General features: G+C 31.6%; 1 protein-coding gene across 1 annotated transcript; it reads left to right on the plus strand.

Moving 5' to 3' along the window:
* Window positions 1–223: 223 nt before the first annotated feature.
* LOC122851990 (UV excision repair protein RAD23 homolog B) lies at window positions 224–2,948 on the plus strand. The gene is made up of 6 exons (XM_044151537.1): window positions 224–669; window positions 751–823; window positions 987–1,140; window positions 1,317–1,493; window positions 1,656–1,987; window positions 2,061–2,948. Exons 1-6 carry the CDS (start codon window positions 604–606, stop codon window positions 2,318–2,320), a joined length of 1,062 nt encoding a protein of 353 aa, XP_044007472.1. The 5' UTR covers window positions 224–603; the 3' UTR covers window positions 2,321–2,948.
* The last annotated feature ends 14,456 nt before the right edge of the window (window positions 2,949–17,404 follow it).

The following is a 17,404-nucleotide window of genomic DNA, read 5'->3' on the forward strand; positions in this document are numbered from 1 at the left end:
CTGCAGTCCGATTCACAGGGCAAATTTTTTACAATTTAGGGCTATTTTTTGCCGCTGATGGCGCTTGTAAAATTTTTTTCATATAGATTTTACATACAAAAGCTTCACAAGCGCCGCCAGTGGAGGAAAAAAGCCCTAAATTGTAATGCCCTGTGAATTGGACTGCTGTAAATTGGACTGCTGGACGCTGGTGGCCACATGCATTAAGAAAAAAATATGGAGACCAAAGACAGAGCCGTCTACTTGTGAAACTGAAAATTAAGTGGATGTCCTTTTTTTTCTAAAAGGTACGTTTCTTTCACTCCGCTAGCCCCCTGGTACTTTCCCAAAATCTCTTGTGGCAACCCTGAAATATATCGCGTTTTTTTATCGGCAGCCTTGCGTTGCTATTCTTTGCTCTTCTCAGTTCTCACAAAACTGCACAAAACTGAGAAAGTTCTGCTAGGTACATATTATATTTGGTGCCGACTCATCGTCACATAATTTTTTCAAAAACTCATTTATTAGTGTTGTATTTGGCTATATTTATTTATTTTTTTTTTTTAAATGGTGACTACAGATTTAGACCATTCTTAATAATATTTTTTCAAATATCAATTAAAAATGATTATTACACTCCGAAACTTGCAACAACAATCATTCACCGTAGAAATTGAACCATCCAAAACGGTATGGGTTATAGGTTTAATATTTTCTAGTATTAATCATTATTTTTATTCGTTTCCTTGAATAACTTTTCATTTTTCTTAGATCAAAGAACTCAAAGAAAAAATTGAAGTACAAGATGGATTTGTAGCACAACATCAGAAGCTTATTTATGCTGGTAAATATTCACATTTGTAAAGAAAATTAGATGTAACCAACATAGATGTAAATATAGTTTCGCATGTGTGTAGTACATTCAACAGTCGACCTATTTTTTCATGACTATGAAATTCCAAAAAATAACACGATAGTTTTTGTTTTTTTTTTTTTGTGTTTTCAAGGTAAAATTTTAGACGATGATGATTTAATATCAAAATACAATATTGATGAAAAAAAATTTGTCGTGCTTATGGTTAGTAAACCAAAAACAGTCGGTGCATCCTCAACATCGACCGAACAGCATGCTAGCGAGATGAAGGTTCAACAAACTTCAAGGTATATTTACTTCTAATAAATATAATTTTTCTAAAATTTGTTTGAACGAATTAAAATATATATATAAGTTTTCAAAGCTTTTTGTAAATCTGCTTTTAAAATAATTATAATCAATATTTAGTTTTGTAAATGAAGCTTGCTAATAGTTAAAAAAAATGTATTGACCCATATTGTAGTCCAGCAGCAGCAATAACCGTTCCAGCAGTGACCGCAAATCCAACATCAGCTGTTTCTCAACCTGTTGCAACTCAAGGTACACCATCGTCAACTGCAGAAAATAGAGGGCAACCAGAGAGTGCGTTGCTAATGGGAGAAGAGTATAATACAATGGTCAGCAATATTATGGACATGGGGTAAATGACTTGACAATTTTTATTACTTGAAAATAACCACTCACTTTAAAATTAAAAATACTTTTCTGTTACTTGGCAAAGAGACAAGATAGTTTTTGTCATTCAAATAAATATATTTGAGACATGAATAACTTTTTATTATTTATAAATTTTAACATTAAGGTATGCAAGAGAACAAGTTGAGCAAGCATTGCGTGCAAGTTTTATGAATCCTGATCGTGCTGTTGAGTATCTTGTAACTGGTATACCAGATCAAGTATTCAATGATCCACCAGAAGATTCACCAGAAATCCAAGAACGTTCACAAGAATCTGGTGTTGAGTCTTTGGCATTTTTACGATCACAGCCGCAATTTCAGCAAATGCGTCAAGTTATTCAGCAAAATCCACAGTTATTAAATCCAGTACTTCAACAAATCGGACAAACGAATCCAGCACTATTACAGCTCATATCACAGAATCAAGAGGCATTTGTCCGCATGTTAAATGAACCTGGTAAATTAATTTTTTTTTTTTCAATCAAAAATGAAATAATTGTTGAAATGTTTAATAATTGCTTGTTTTGTAGCTGGAAGAACGGGAGGTACTGGCGTAACTGCATCATCAACTCCACCATCAAGCCAAGCATCAACAGGGCAACGTGCAGGATCTGGAACTGGTGTATCACCAGCAACAACAATCCAAGTATCGCCTCAAGATCGCGAAGCGATTGAAAGGCTCAAGGCTCTTGGTTTTGCCGAACATCTTGTTTTGCAAGCGTATTTTGCATGTGAAAAAAATGAAAATCTTGCAGCTAATTTTCTACTGTCACAAACTCTTGACGATTGATTTGTTAAACAATACAAATTCGAAATCACTTAAACTCGTGGCTGTCGGAAAAATAGCATTTAATGTTTAATATTAAATATGAGTGGCCTCCAACGAAAATACTAAGGATTAAAAAAATAAAAAAAAAAGAAATGAATGAAAGATAACGAAAAAATAAAAATCAATTCTGTACTTTTTTCCTTAATTTGTATTTTCTTTCGACTCAATTTATCGGTAGTTTAGCCTTTTATTATTTTTTTCAAACTAATGAGTAATTGATTTTTGGTCATGTGTTGAATATTGAAATATATTACAAAAATTTTTCACACTTAGATAAGTGATTACAAACGAGTTAAAAAAAAAATTAAATTATCAAGCTGGAAATTTTTTTTTTTTTCGATAATATTGTTATAGCCATACCATTATTTGAAACTGGAATTTAATTATTTTGCACTAGAAAACTAGTTTATTCTTCATTGTTTACGTTATGTAATAGATTAACGGTCTTAATACTATATCCATTGTACATTGTCTAAATCAATAGAACTGTTGCAGTTAATATTATTTGAATAATGTTAGTTAAAAATTGTATAACAAAGCAATGTGAAGAAACCATCAGGCTTTATAGAATAAAAATGTAAGAGAACTATTTTAACACTTGATGCTTATTTGAATGCTGCAGTCCTACAATAGTTAGAACAATTTGTTAAAAAAAGAAATATAAAAAGAATGGCGTAAGAAGGTAAGGCACATAATCTTCTAATGCGTATATATGACTTCCAGTCTGGAAGTTCCAGACTTCTTGATTAATCAAGCGCTTAAAACCTGAACAGTATTTTAAAATTACATTGCATCAAATGGAGAAAAATTTCAACCAATAATGCCAAAACCTGTTAAATTTTAACAGATTTTGAGAAATAGAAAAAATATTACTATTTAACAGTTTTTGTTAAGAAAACCCACGAATGAGTTGCGTGCATTGGGACCATTCCTTTAATACATTTTTTTTTTCGCATTTCAACAAGGCTCTAGGGGGGGCGATTCTCGACGTGGTCGGGCAAAAAAATCCCCTTACAACCCATAGTAAAACCACCTCGAGAATTCACGCCCGGTACTAAAGTCATAAGAGGTCCGTTCAGAAACTCTAATTTTTTCGGATCTTTAAAATGGCGGACATCAGTGTCTATCTCATATATGTAGTATTACATTTACATACAAGAAGACTAGCGAGTAGAGACCATATATGTAAATGTAATACTCCTATATTCTATTCCTTATCCTTATCCTATCTCTACAATAAGTGGATTTCCTCCATGGGCAACGGTGCAGACTCTATCGTCTTCTTTATCGTGGGCCTACCAAAACCATATAATAGGTGCTTTCTTTTGTGTATTTATTTTTTTTCCTGTTTATTTTCACGCATGCGCAGTCAGCAAAAAGTCAGATTGCAACAGCGTAGGACATGAGGGGCTGGATCAGCCATGTTTCAATTTTTATTTTTCAAGAATTATTTGTTTGACGCCACTGTTCTTTCATCAAGTTTGCATGACAGGCGCATGTGCATGATCATGCGCATTAAAGTGTAAAAAAATAAATACACAAAAGAAAGCACCTATTTAATACTAGCTCACACTATTACGAAATTAATTTTGCCAAAGAAATTAACATGCAGGCTTTTTATTTATTTAAATTATCAAAAAGCTATAGAAAAAATATTAGCTAAGGAAAGGATGTTGCCTGCATGTTAATTTCTTTGGCAAAATTAATTTCGTATAAATTAACATGTGAAAACATCCTTTCCTTAGCTACCATTTCTCCTATAGCTTTTTATTTATTTAAATTATCAAAAAGCTATAGAAAAAATATTAGCTAAGGAAAGGATGTTGCCTGCATGTTAATTTCTTTGGCAAAATTAATTTCGTATAAATTAACATGTGACAACATCCTTTCCTTAGCTACCATTTTTCCTATAGCTTTTTATTTATTTAAATTATCAAAAAGCTATAGGAAAAATATTAGCTAAGGAAAGGATGTTGCCTGCATGTTGATTTCTTTGGCAAAATTAATTTCGTAGAAATTAACATGTGACAACATCCTTTCCTTAGCTACCATTTTTCCTATGACCATTTATTTATTTAAATAAATAAAAAGCTATGGGAAAAATATTAGCTAAGGAAAGGATGTTGCCTGCATGTTAATTTCTTTGGCAAAATTAATTTCGTAGAAATTAACATGTGACAACATCCTTTCCTTAGGTACCATTTTTCCTATAGCTTTTTATTTATTTAAATTATCAAAAAGCTATAGGAAAAATATTAGCTAAGGAAAGGATGTTGCCTGCATGTTAATTTCTTTGGCAAAATTAATTTCGTAGAAATCAACATGTGACAACATCCTTTCCCTAGCTACCATTTTTCCTATGACCATTTATTTATTTAAATAAATAAAAAGCTATGGGAAAAATATTAGCTGAGGAAAGGATGTTGCCTGCATGTTAATTTCTTTGGCAAAATTAATTTCGTTTAAATTAACATTTGACAACTTTCTTTCCTTAGCTACCATTTTTCCTATAGCTTTTTGATAATTTAAATAAATAAAAAGCTATGAAAAAATATTAGCAACATTTTTTTTTCAGCAATTTGTCAATATTTTTTTATTTATTTAATTTCAAAATTTTAAATTCTAAAATTTTATGACAAGTTTGTGATTGAAATTTGATTGAAATAAAAATATAAATTATGCTTTTTTTAATATTATTTCAATTTATTTAACGAAATCTGCTTTTGAGCTGGTAATGTAGAATTGAGACCGGTATTGTAGAAAATAAATGGGATTATCATTTCCCGGGAAAAACGGTTTGTATACAACCATATACAATCATATACAACCATATATGATTGTATACAAACTCATACAGTTGTATATCGCCATTTTCTGTATACAAATTTATAAAGTTGTATACAGTTGTATACAACCATATATGGAATTTATAGATCAAATTCAAGAATGGTTGTATACAAACATAAATAGTTGTATACAAGTTTATATGCCGTGACTTTCAAAAATTTATAAATATCATAAAAAAAAAAAAATTTATTATTATTTAAGGTTGATTCCAAGTCCCATCGCCGTACCAATATTTATGCCACAAAGGGCCCGTATATTAATAACGCTATTTTTTATTCCCCGTATCCTGAAATTTTTGTGGCGCCACTGATGAAAAAACCAAGTTCTTTAGTAGTATGTGTGTGCGCGGCAACACACTAGCAAACAAAGTTTACGTCGTACGCCAAAACCATGCTTGTGTTCATGTCTGTGTGCCGCGCATCTAGCAAAATTTCGAAGTTTAAAAGTTGAATATTTATTAAAAGAAAAAGAAGAAAAAATTGAAATAATTATCAAAATTTCGTCTTGTCCAGGGCTACAATCTGATAGTAAATGTACAGTTTTGAATCAACACAAAAAAAAGTTATTCGTAAAAACATGAGGTAACGCGTATACCTTGTGTGTTAAAGTTGTCAACTTTGACAGTAAATATCTCGAAAAAAGCAAACAAGAAAAAATTCAAAAAAATTCACAATATAGATAATTATTTCATTTAGAAAATAAGCCGAAAAAATCGAAAGTCTATCAGAAATTCAGATATTCGGAATCAACCTTAAACAATTTAATTTTTATGTCTATATATTTGATGATTTATTTGACCGAAAAAATTACACCATAAATACTTGACTTTACCGGGACTTGAACACGGTATCTTCTAGTTGAAACTCCAGAGCCTTACTTACCTAACCACGACAGCTACAATCGAAAATTATGAAAATTTGTTCTACTTAAATATTCATTATAATCATAGCAATCCAAGGATCAACTAACACTCGGCCGATATATGGATTTTATTTGTTTCGTATACCCCGGAATGTATATTGTCATAATTTATGAAAAAAATTTTTTATCCCTGAAATTTTCGTTTCGTAAAAAAAATAAGTAGCTGTTATATATTATTAAACAAACACCCTTCCAATATTAAATACATAATAGCGGTTCTTAATATATTTTTATATACATGGAAAGAATGAGAGAAAATCAGTCTTAGTGACCCGAATAAAAATTAATAAATGGCAAGTCATAGGTTGGTCAGTCTTCAATGTGCTACTGAGTTGTAAAATTGTATATAATTTTAAAAATGTCCATATATGTTTGTATATATAACCATATATAATTGTATACAAGATAAATAAAGTAATAAGCTACCAAGTTGTATAGTTGTATATGATTTTATAAATTCATATATATAAACATATATAAATATATATACAGTTGTATATGTCCATATATATGTTTGTATATAACCATATATGATTGTATACAAGATTAATAAACTAAGCTACCAAGTTGTATGGTTGTATATGATTGTATATAGTTGTACATAGTTGTATATGATTGTATATGGTTGTATATAGTTGTATATAGTTGTATATGGTTGTATATAGCTGTATATGGTTGTATATAGTTGTATATAGTTGTATATGGTTGTATATAATTCTATATGGTTGTATATGGTTGTATATAGTTGTATATGGTTGTATATAGCTGTATATGGTTGTATATGGTTGTATATGGTTGTATATGGTTGTATATGGTTGTATATAGTTGTATATGGTTGTATATAGTTGTATATGGTTGTATATAGTTGTATATGGTTGTATATGGTTGTATACAAACAGTTTATACCTCATATACAAGTTTATATAGTTGTATAAACTTATATACAAATTTATATGATTGTATAAACTTATATACAACTGTATATGGTTGTATACAAAGTCACTAAAATAATCAACTTTCCATATATATCTATATACGATTGTATATGATTGTATATGGTTGTATATGGTTGTATATGGTTGTATACAAACCGTTTTTCCCGGGTTGATATTAAAATAACTAGACCTTGTCTGGTGAATCGGGAGGAACTAGACTGCCAAATAAGCCCCTACACGTAGTGCTATAGCCCTGCACTATTATATCCAATTGTTAAATTTATTTCGACAAGGCTATCCAGCCAACTGAGCTCACTTGCTAGCACTTAAAAAACTTAAAAAACTTAAAAATCTAGGGATTTGTGGTGTGGAAAAATATTGTGTAAATTAGATTTAGGTGTTTTAAGTTTTTTAAGCCTTTATATGAAGAAATTTTATATTAATAAGATTTTTAGTTTTTCAATTTTTTTACCTAAAAAAAAATAGACCAAAATAGACCCTGAAAGTTGACCTGTGGCTAAGTAAAAAATTTGGCTGGTAAAAATAGATAGGTATTGTTTTTTTTGCTATAATTGAGACTAAGTAAAAGATGTATATTTAGCTAAATAAATATCTAGCTAAGTAAAAAATCTAGCTAAGGAAAAGATGTAGCTAAGAAAAAAAATTAAGCTGGTAAAATTATGTAGATATTGTGTTTGGCTATAATTAAAGCTAAGTAAAAAATCTAGCTAAGAAAAGATGTAGCTAAGTAAAAAATGTATATAAGAGAAAAATTAAGCTGGTAAAATAATGTAGATATTGTGTGTTTGGCTATAATTGAAGCTAAGTAAAAAATCTAGCTAAGGAGAAGATGTAGCTGAGGAAAAAATTAAGCTGGTTAAATTATGTAGATATTGTGTGTTTGGCTATAATTTATTATAAATTACTTAGCTACATTTTTTACTCAGCTAGATATTGTACTTAGTCTCAATTATAGCCAAACATACAATATCTACAAAATTTTACCAGCTTAATCTTTGCCTTATGTACATCTTTTACTTAGCTATATTTTTTACTTAGCTATAGATATTTACTTAGCTACATCTTTATCACTTAGTCTCAATTATAGCAAAAAAAACAATATCTATCTATGTTTAACAGCTAAATTTTTCACTTAGCCACTCAATTTTCAGAATTAATTTTTTTTGGTAAAAAAAATTGAAAAACTAAAAATCTAATTCATATAAAATTTTTTCATATAAAGGCTTAAAAAGCTTAAAAAACTTATAACACTTAAATCTAATTTACACCATATTTTTCCACACCACAAATCCCTAGATTTTTAAGTTTTTTAAGTGCTCAGTTGGCTGCACCCGTATTCACGGGGCAAAATTGTTCTCATTAGGGCTTTTTTTTCCGCTGATGGCGCTTGACAAAATTTTTTTTATATAGATTTCACATAGAAAAGCTCCACAAACGCCACCATCGGAAAAAAAACGCCCTAATGAGAACATCCTCTGAATACGGCAGTCCAATTCACAGGGCATTACAATTTAGGGCTTTTTTCCTCCACTGGCGGCGCTTGTAGAGCTTTTGTATGTGAAATCTATGTAAAAAAAAGTTTACAAGCGCCATCACCGGCAAAAAAAAGCCCTAAATTGTAAAAAATTTGCCCTGTGAATTGGACTGCCGGTGCTGGATAGCCTTGTTGAATTTATTTGCATTGGTGCAAACAAAAATTTTTACATCAAATGTAGTAGTGTGAGTGAGCTTCTGACGTTCTCCGAGTGTTACATGCGCGCGTCGTTTTGGTAGGCTCACGACCACTGGGGCCCGATTCTCAAACTCATTTTTCGTGACAACTCGCCGGTGAGCGCGTTCACTCGTGAGCTGATGTCGCTCGCTCGGCAAAGTTCGCCGGTGAGCAAGTATCACGGTGTAAACTATAACTCACCGGTGAGTTTCAGTGAATTTGTTGCATACGCATATGTAGGGTACACATATTCATTAATTTGTTATTTTTATTTGTTAAATAAATGATTAATGTTGTTTTGTTAACTTTGAATATCTTTGAATATTTAAAGAAAGTTTTATAACATGAGTGAAGTTTATTTACATCAAATGGAGTAAATTATGTATCACTGTGATAAACTGTTACATTTGTATACATTTGTATAGTAAACATCAACAAACGAACTCACCGGTGAGTTATAGTTTACACCGTGATACTTGCTCACCGGCGAACTTTGCCGAGCGAGCGACAGCAGCTCACGAGTGAACGCGCTCACCGGCGAGGTTGTCACGACAAATGAGTTTGAGAATCGAGCCCCTGAAATATAATAAAACTGCTCCCGTATTCAGAGGATGTTCTCATTAGCGCGTTTTTTTTCCGATGGTGGCGTTTGTGAAGCTTTTCTATGTGAAATCTATATAAAAAAAATTTTGTCAAGCGCCATCAGCGGAAAAAAAAAGCTCTAATGAGAACAATTTTGCCCCGTGAATACGGGTGCTGGAAGCCGAACTTCGTGTCGCCGAGAGAGGAACTCAATGGTTGGCTTGTTGTCCTTGTCGGTACAGTCACGTCAACTATAATTGGTTGAGACTACTGAAATATAATATAACTTTTATACCGTGTAGTACTAGTTTGTTTTGACGTTGACTGTACAAGATTTCATGTGCGCATGCGTGAGTGAGAGAGAAAGCCAACCAATATATTGCTATCTCTGGCGACACTCCGTGCATTGGCTAAGCATAGGAGTTCACCTTCCAGTTTTATTATATTTCAGTGCTCACGACAAGGAAGACGACAGAGTCTGCACCGTTGCCCATGGAGGAAATCGGAGATAGGACGTTAGCAATATAGGAGTATTACATATGTGGATGGGGCGTTCCTGAGTTTCATACTTTCATACTTCCATACCGGTATCATACCGGTTTAATACTTTCATACCGGTATGAAAGTATTAAACCCAAAAATCGACCATTTACCCAACACTGAATTAAACATGTTCCATTTTTTCGTGCAAGATCTTGTTGCAAGAACTTGCATGTGATTTCTATAGCGTGGAGACACCGCTTTAACAAATTTTTTTTTTTAATAATTTTATTCAGTACAAAATTCAGTAAGCACCACAATCCACAACAATAACAATACATACATAGAAAGATGTAAAAAAGAGTATACATAAGACTGGCTATTTTTTTGGGATTCCTAGTGAGATTTTTAATTTTTATGGATCCACTCTGATTATGACCAAAAAGGATCGCCCCTATAGAACGCACCCCTAATTACCAATTAATAATGATGAAAGAGAGCCAAATAACTGAAAAAACAGATAACGATAAATAAATAGTAAATTTTAGTTACTAAAGTTTCTTCAAATGACCGCACGACTCTAGCGCTTCCTTGCATACCTTCCGCACCCGTATTCACAGGGCAAATTTTATACAATTTAGGGCTTTTTTTTGCCACTGATGGCGCTTATAAAATTTTTTTTATATAGATTTTACATATAAAAGCTCCACAAGCGCCACCGGTGGATGAAAAAAGCCCTAAATTGTAATGCCCTGTTAATACGGGTACGGTGGTGGTCGACACCTAGCCGAAAGGGTGTGAAATCCCCGAGCTCGGTAATTTTTTCAATACCTCGATAGCTATTCTTGACATAATTATCCGCAAGTTATCCCGCACCCGTATTCACAAGGCAAATTTTATACAATTTAAGGCTTTTTTTGCCACTGATGGCGCTTATAAAATTTCTTTTATATAGATTTTACATATAAAATAGAGTGGGCAAGGTCTGTAGATTAATAAGACGGCTGCCCCCGTATTCAGAGGATGTTCTCATTAGGGCGTTTTTTTTCCGATGGTGGCGCTTGTGAAGCTTTTCTATGTAAAATCTATATAAAAAGTTCACAAGCGCCGCCATCGGAAAAAAAAAGCCCTAATGAGAACATCCTCTGAATACGGGTGCAGGGATCAGGTCGTCGCACAAGCACCAAACATGGCCGACTTTTAGGCGCGCATTATTTAAACCATCTTTATAGCTTACATCTGGTCTATAACAGAAACAGTATATAACAAGAAGTTAACACTTAATTTTTTTCAATTAATAATTAATTAAATATTCTGAAAAATTGACAAAGTTAGCAGACAGTTTAATATAAATAGTTGTAAAAAAGTGAAACAAAAGTTACTCGAAAAATATAATTTTTTCTTTTTTAATATAAAAATAAAATAATCGAATACAATTTTTTATCTGACAACAAAATATATTTTTCTGGCTTCAGTAGGCTTTTACCTGTCGCATACTATGAATAAGTAAATAAAATAACTCAATTAAAAGGTTTTTTAAAAATGGACAATTTTTCGAATACATTAAGAAGCTTGTTAAACTTGTTTTTAATTTTTTCTCGTTGTCTTTCTGAGTGTATCCTTTTTTCTTATCCAACTCGTAATTCACAGTCTAAACTAATATTTATTTTCTTTAAGCTTTCTACTTCCTAGTTTAAACTCGAAATTTCATGGTGATAAAGACGATGTTGATTTTGAAGCATGAAATTAAATTTAATAACTCCTTTATTATATTTTTTCATTATTTCTGCTTGTAATTCATCAGCAAGAATTGATAAAAAACTGTTGAAAGTATCAGGATAAATATTATGAGTTAAAACTGATACTAAATGATCCTCATCTAAGTTTACTAGTGGCAATTCAATCTGCTGCTCATCACTTTGTAAAGATTTGGTATTATAAGACTTTGGTAACTTGAATAAACTCTTTTTGTTGTCAGTGGTATATTCATCTATAATTACATCAAGCAATGGCCTGGAAAAAGATTTACCTAAGTTTATTGTTGACAACTGCTTTAGTGATTCAAATGAAGTCCAACTAACATCATGTACTAAAAAAAAATAACTATTAATATTTTTTTATCAAGACAACTTTAATATAAGTTAAAATTCAATGTCTATTCTTACTCTCGTTACTTTTATTTTCCCGAGGAACGAAATTTATATATAACTTTATATAATTATATAAAATTTTATAAAGTTGTATAAAGTTATATATGGTTTTATATTGCCACTTTATTTATAAAGCTATATATAACAGGTTGTATAAAACTTTATATAACTATATAAAACTTCATACAATTGTATAAAGTTTTATATAAAGGTATATAAAATAGTATAAATGTATATGTAACTGTATTTTAAAATGGTCAAACGCAAAATTTAGACATAAAAAACTGTCCACGCTCAGGACTTGAACCCCATACCTTTCGGTTACCAACCCGACGCAGTACCCGATGCGCCACGATAACGCATGTGAATACAAAAATTTATTTGCTTTACATCAACAAGCAAAAGTCACGCCTGCGCAGTTGACTAAAAAGTGGGGGCAGTTGACATTTCTGAGTCCGTCATCAATTTGCTATGCCCCATTGTAATTTTAAATATGTTATTAAGTTATTAAAATTACTATGCGACATTGTAAATTTTCAGAGGATCATTTTAATTTTGTCCACAACAGCAGAGTAAATTTTATAAATATACAAAGCAAAAAAAAAAAAAATATTTTTTGCTATGCTGCAATGTAATTTTTAGGCTGGATTATTTTAAATTTGGTTTCTGTAAAAATTTCTTTATGCGTTGTAATTTTTTCATCGGGAAATAGCAAAAAAAAACGTAAGAAAATTGCTATGGTACATTTTAATTTTTCAAGACTACAATTGTTTTTTTTCGTTAAAATGATAGTAAATTTTTTAATAGTCAAAAGATAGTTCTTTGGTAATGTGGCAGCATAGTAAAATTTGATGAAATTTTTTTTCCGTGTAAACTCTATTTACCTTATTATACCTTCTTTGCTTACATACTTATTATACTTATTGACCTTTTTTTCGATAGTAACCTATCATTTTTCGTTCATGATGCTGTTGGAATCCGAATAGAACACATTATTCCAATTAAAGAAGCCAGCGAATATATGAACTCGCTCTATTTTATTATTTGTAACTTTGGTTCACTAATTTATAAATATTATGTTCTATAAAGGTTAATATAATTATATAAAACTGTACATGTATAAAACTTATTTATACTGCTATATATAGCTATATATAACCTTATAAAGGTATATAAAGTTATATATAGTCATATACAATTGTATATATCTTCATACAATTGTATATAACTATATATAACTATATACCTTTATAACGATCGTTCCTTGGGTAAAAATATCTTCGTATATTCATATACAAGTTTATATACTTTTATAAAACTATATGAAACTTTATACAGCTACATATAGAAATATATAGCTTTATATAATTATATATAGCTGTATATAACCTTATAAAGTTGTATATAATTATATATAGAGAGTTTAAAAATTCTTCAAATTTTTATATGATTATATAAAATTATATAAAATTTTATAAAATTTTATAAAGTTATATGTGAATATATAAAGGTATATAAAGATATATATAAATTTCGTTCCTCGGGTTGGTGGATTTTACAAAATATCACCAAACAAAGTTGGTACTGTATTTGGTTTTAATTTTTTTTGAGCCATCCTGACGATGTTGCTTATATTGAGATTCATCATAATGGATTTTCATAAATACAGACTGTCCCATTTTAATTAGATAATGGATTTTTCTTGAAAATTATAGCTCAAATTGAAAAATGATTCAAGTAAAAGTTGTAGGGTTTGGAGGGGGACCCATTAAAAAAAACAAAAAAAATTCAAAAAATTCAAAATGGCGGAGTTTTAGGTATGAACATAGTTTTTTTTAATGGATACTGTATTTTTTTTTTGCACCAAAATGTTTCTTACATCAAAACTAACACTTTTTATTCGAAAAGTTTTTCGATAAAATCACTTTTTTTTTCGGCCCAATTTTGTCTGTTGATAGATTTTCCTCAAAAAATATGGCTCAAATTTAAAAATGATGTTCAGAAAAGTTGTAGCGTTCAGGAAGACAAACACGAGAAGAAAAAAAAAATTTTCAAAAAGTTCAAAATGGCGGAGTTTAAAGTATGAACATCTTTTTTTTTGAGGTTAGGTGTAATTTTTTTTTACTAAAAAATTGTTCGCATCAAGATGAACACTTTTTCTAAATAAAATTTTTTGGCTAAGTCCATTTTTTTTATCCATGCTTCTCACTCCGCCATTTTGAATTTTTTACCAAATTTTTTTTTTTTTTCGTGTTTGTCTTCTTAAACGCTACAACTTTTCCAAATATCATTTTCAAATCAAAGCCATTTTTTTTTGAGGAAAATCCATCAACAGATAAAATCGGGCCGAAAAAAAAGTGATTTTATCGAAAAATTTTTCAAATAAAAATTGTTAGTTTTGGAGTAAGAAACATTTTGGTGCAAAAAAAAAATACAGTATCCATTTAAAAAAAGTATGTTCATACCTGAAACTCCGCCATTTTGAATTTTTTGAATTTTTTTTTTTTTTTTTTATGGGTCCCCCTCCAAACCCTACAACTTTTACTTGAATCATTTTTCAATTTGAGCTATATTTTTCAAGAAAAATTCATTATCTAATTAAAATGGGACAGTCTGTATATCTGTGAATATCAATATTTTTTAACTAGTAAACTAATAATTTTGATCAGAAAAAAAAAAATTATGTGAAGAAATAAACTTACATCACATAACCTTGAGCTTGGTTTTATTTGACTCACACCAGCACCAGTAGATCATTTTCGACTACGATCTGAATCTCTGAGGAAAGCAACCGATCGCACAGCATTGACGTACAATATTTATTCAATAAATAAATGATTAAATTTTCAATTGGAAATTTTTTTGACATGCCATACACTGTTTGTTTACATTATGTGGTGGACATTAGTAGTGGGGAATAGCACCAAACATGGCTGACCACGCATGCGCACTGACGTCGGAGTTAACTTGATGAAACTTAGAGAAAATAAGAAGCCTCGTGGTCTAGTGGTCAAGGCGTTTGCCCGGAAAGCAAAAGACCTGGGTTCGATTCCCGGCGGGGGAACTTCGTTATTTTTTCTAAGTTTCTGGTTTTTTTCAATAGACCTGATCCCAGCCGTCTATTAATCTACAGACCTTGCTCGTAACAACTGATAAGGTATGCGCATGCGCACTTGCTCTTCCTTGGTTATTAATTTTCAGCTTTTTTTATTATTCTAATAGTAAAGTACCAGTATGTTTCCGGTATATTAGTGGTAGAAAAGTTCTACTGTACAACCGGCATTAACAGGTTATATACCGGCATACTGTACTGACACAGCGTGTCAGTCAAATTGTATAATCTCAGACTTTTCATGACAAGCTGCCTACTATATGTTTACTGCGGAAGCCGGGTAGGGACATTGAGTGCTTACGTGTAATCGTACGAACGCACACAGAAAACACCAAAGTTTGCGTACTTGCAATCGTACGATTGCACGTACGCACGCAAGAAAAAAATAAAATCGGCGCGCGCATACATTATTCGCCATATTATATTTAATATTGTTATTATTATTAATAAACAATTCAAAACAAACGGTTTGTGTATGGTCTGTCATATTCAGTGATAATTGTTTATCGAATTATTTTGTTTAAATTAATGAGACGGTGACAACAATTTAGATCCCCTACAATATTTATACTTAATAATCCACTGTTGACGGAAATTATCATAATAAATCTATGCGTGCTTGGGATATTGTTGAGAGGCTGTCAACAGCTGTCAAAATTATGCATAATCTTATATAAATTCAACATCTGAACTTCTTTAGGTAGATAGTTCAACACAAAACTATTTAAAAATGGCGTACTTGCGATCGTACGATTGCAAGTACGCAAACTTTGGTTTGTCTGCTTGCGTTCGTACGATTACACGTAAGCACTCAATGTCCCTACCCGGCTTCTGTAGTTTACTGATATGATACCGGTTCTTTGCTAGCATATATATAGAATAAGTAAAGGCATGTGGCCACTAGCATAGTTTTTCGACCAAGTTCTATGCCATAGCACTTGTGTCACTATATCTCACTAGAAATTTACTAGAAAATGGCCGCCGAGGACTACGTTGAAAAAATGCTGCGTGCAGCATTTTCAGGGGTACGTTCCAAAACTTTCGTTCGGTTCGGTATATGAAGATGGCGGCGATTCTACCCAGCAGTCCAATTCACAGCACCCGTATTCAAAGGATGTTCTCATTAGGGCTTTTTTTTCCGATGGCGGCGCTTGTGAACTTTTTATATAGATTTTACATAGAAAAGCTTCACAAGCGCCACCATCGGAAAAAAAACGCCCTAATGAGAACATCCTCTGAATACGGGTGCAGGGCATTACAATTTAGGGCTTTTTTCCTCTACTGGCGGCGCTTGTAGAGCTTTTGTATGTGAAATCTATATAAAAAAAATTTGACAAGCGCCATCACCGGCAAAAAAAAGCCCTAAATTGTAAAAAATTTGCCCTGTGAATTGGACTGCAGCAATTAAGATAGGTACAAAAGTCCGCCATCTTGATATACCGAACAGAACGGAGGTTTTGGAACGTACCCCAGCATAGAACCGCTAACTTCACTAGTTTTTTTTGATACAGCCAGCATTAAAAAAATACAACAACGATGGTTAGCGTTATTAATAAATTTGTTTGTTTATATTTACACATGTATAGTACATATGTATAATAATTGGCTGTCAAAATATCAAATTGTCAACGAATAAGAAAGGTTATATTTTTATTTATTTTTTATGTGTTTCTAAGCAAGTTGGTACAGCTGAAACAATTTCAAAAAACGATTAAAACGCCGCCCTATAGCCGTTATATGTGAACTTTTTCTTCCATAGTGCTATGGCATATAACTTGGTCGAAAAACTATGCTGGTAGGTGCGTTCTTTCGTCAATTTTTTGTTGGCGCATCATGACCACGCATTTGCGCAGAAGTCGAGGAATCAAGTAAAAGTTTCCAAGTATGAATAGGTGCTTTCTTTTGGGTGTTTATTTTTTTTACTGTTTATTTTCGCGCATGCGCAATTGAATGCGCAGTCAGTAAAAAGTCAGTTTGCAACAGCGTAGGACATGAGGGGCTAGATCAGCCATGTTTTAAGTCTTATTTTTGAAAAATTATTTGTTCGACGCCACTGTTCTCTCAACAAGTTTGCATAACAGGCGCATGTGCATGATCATGCGCATGAAAGTGAAAAAAAATAAATACAGGGGACGTTCCAAAAATCACTCGGAAACCCGGACCGGCGCAGTAGATGAAAAAATATAGTGATAAAATAAACTTAAAAGTAACTAGAGGTTACTGTAGATATTGTAAGCAACAAAAACAGCCATATTGCATATGCCATTTACTTTTGTTACTTATTAC

The sequence above is a fragment of the Aphidius gifuensis genome, linkage group LG3, assembly GCF_014905175.1.
Source record: "Aphidius gifuensis isolate YNYX2018 linkage group LG3, ASM1490517v1, whole genome shotgun sequence".
Lineage (NCBI taxonomy): Eukaryota > Metazoa > Arthropoda > Insecta > Hymenoptera > Braconidae > Aphidius > Aphidius gifuensis.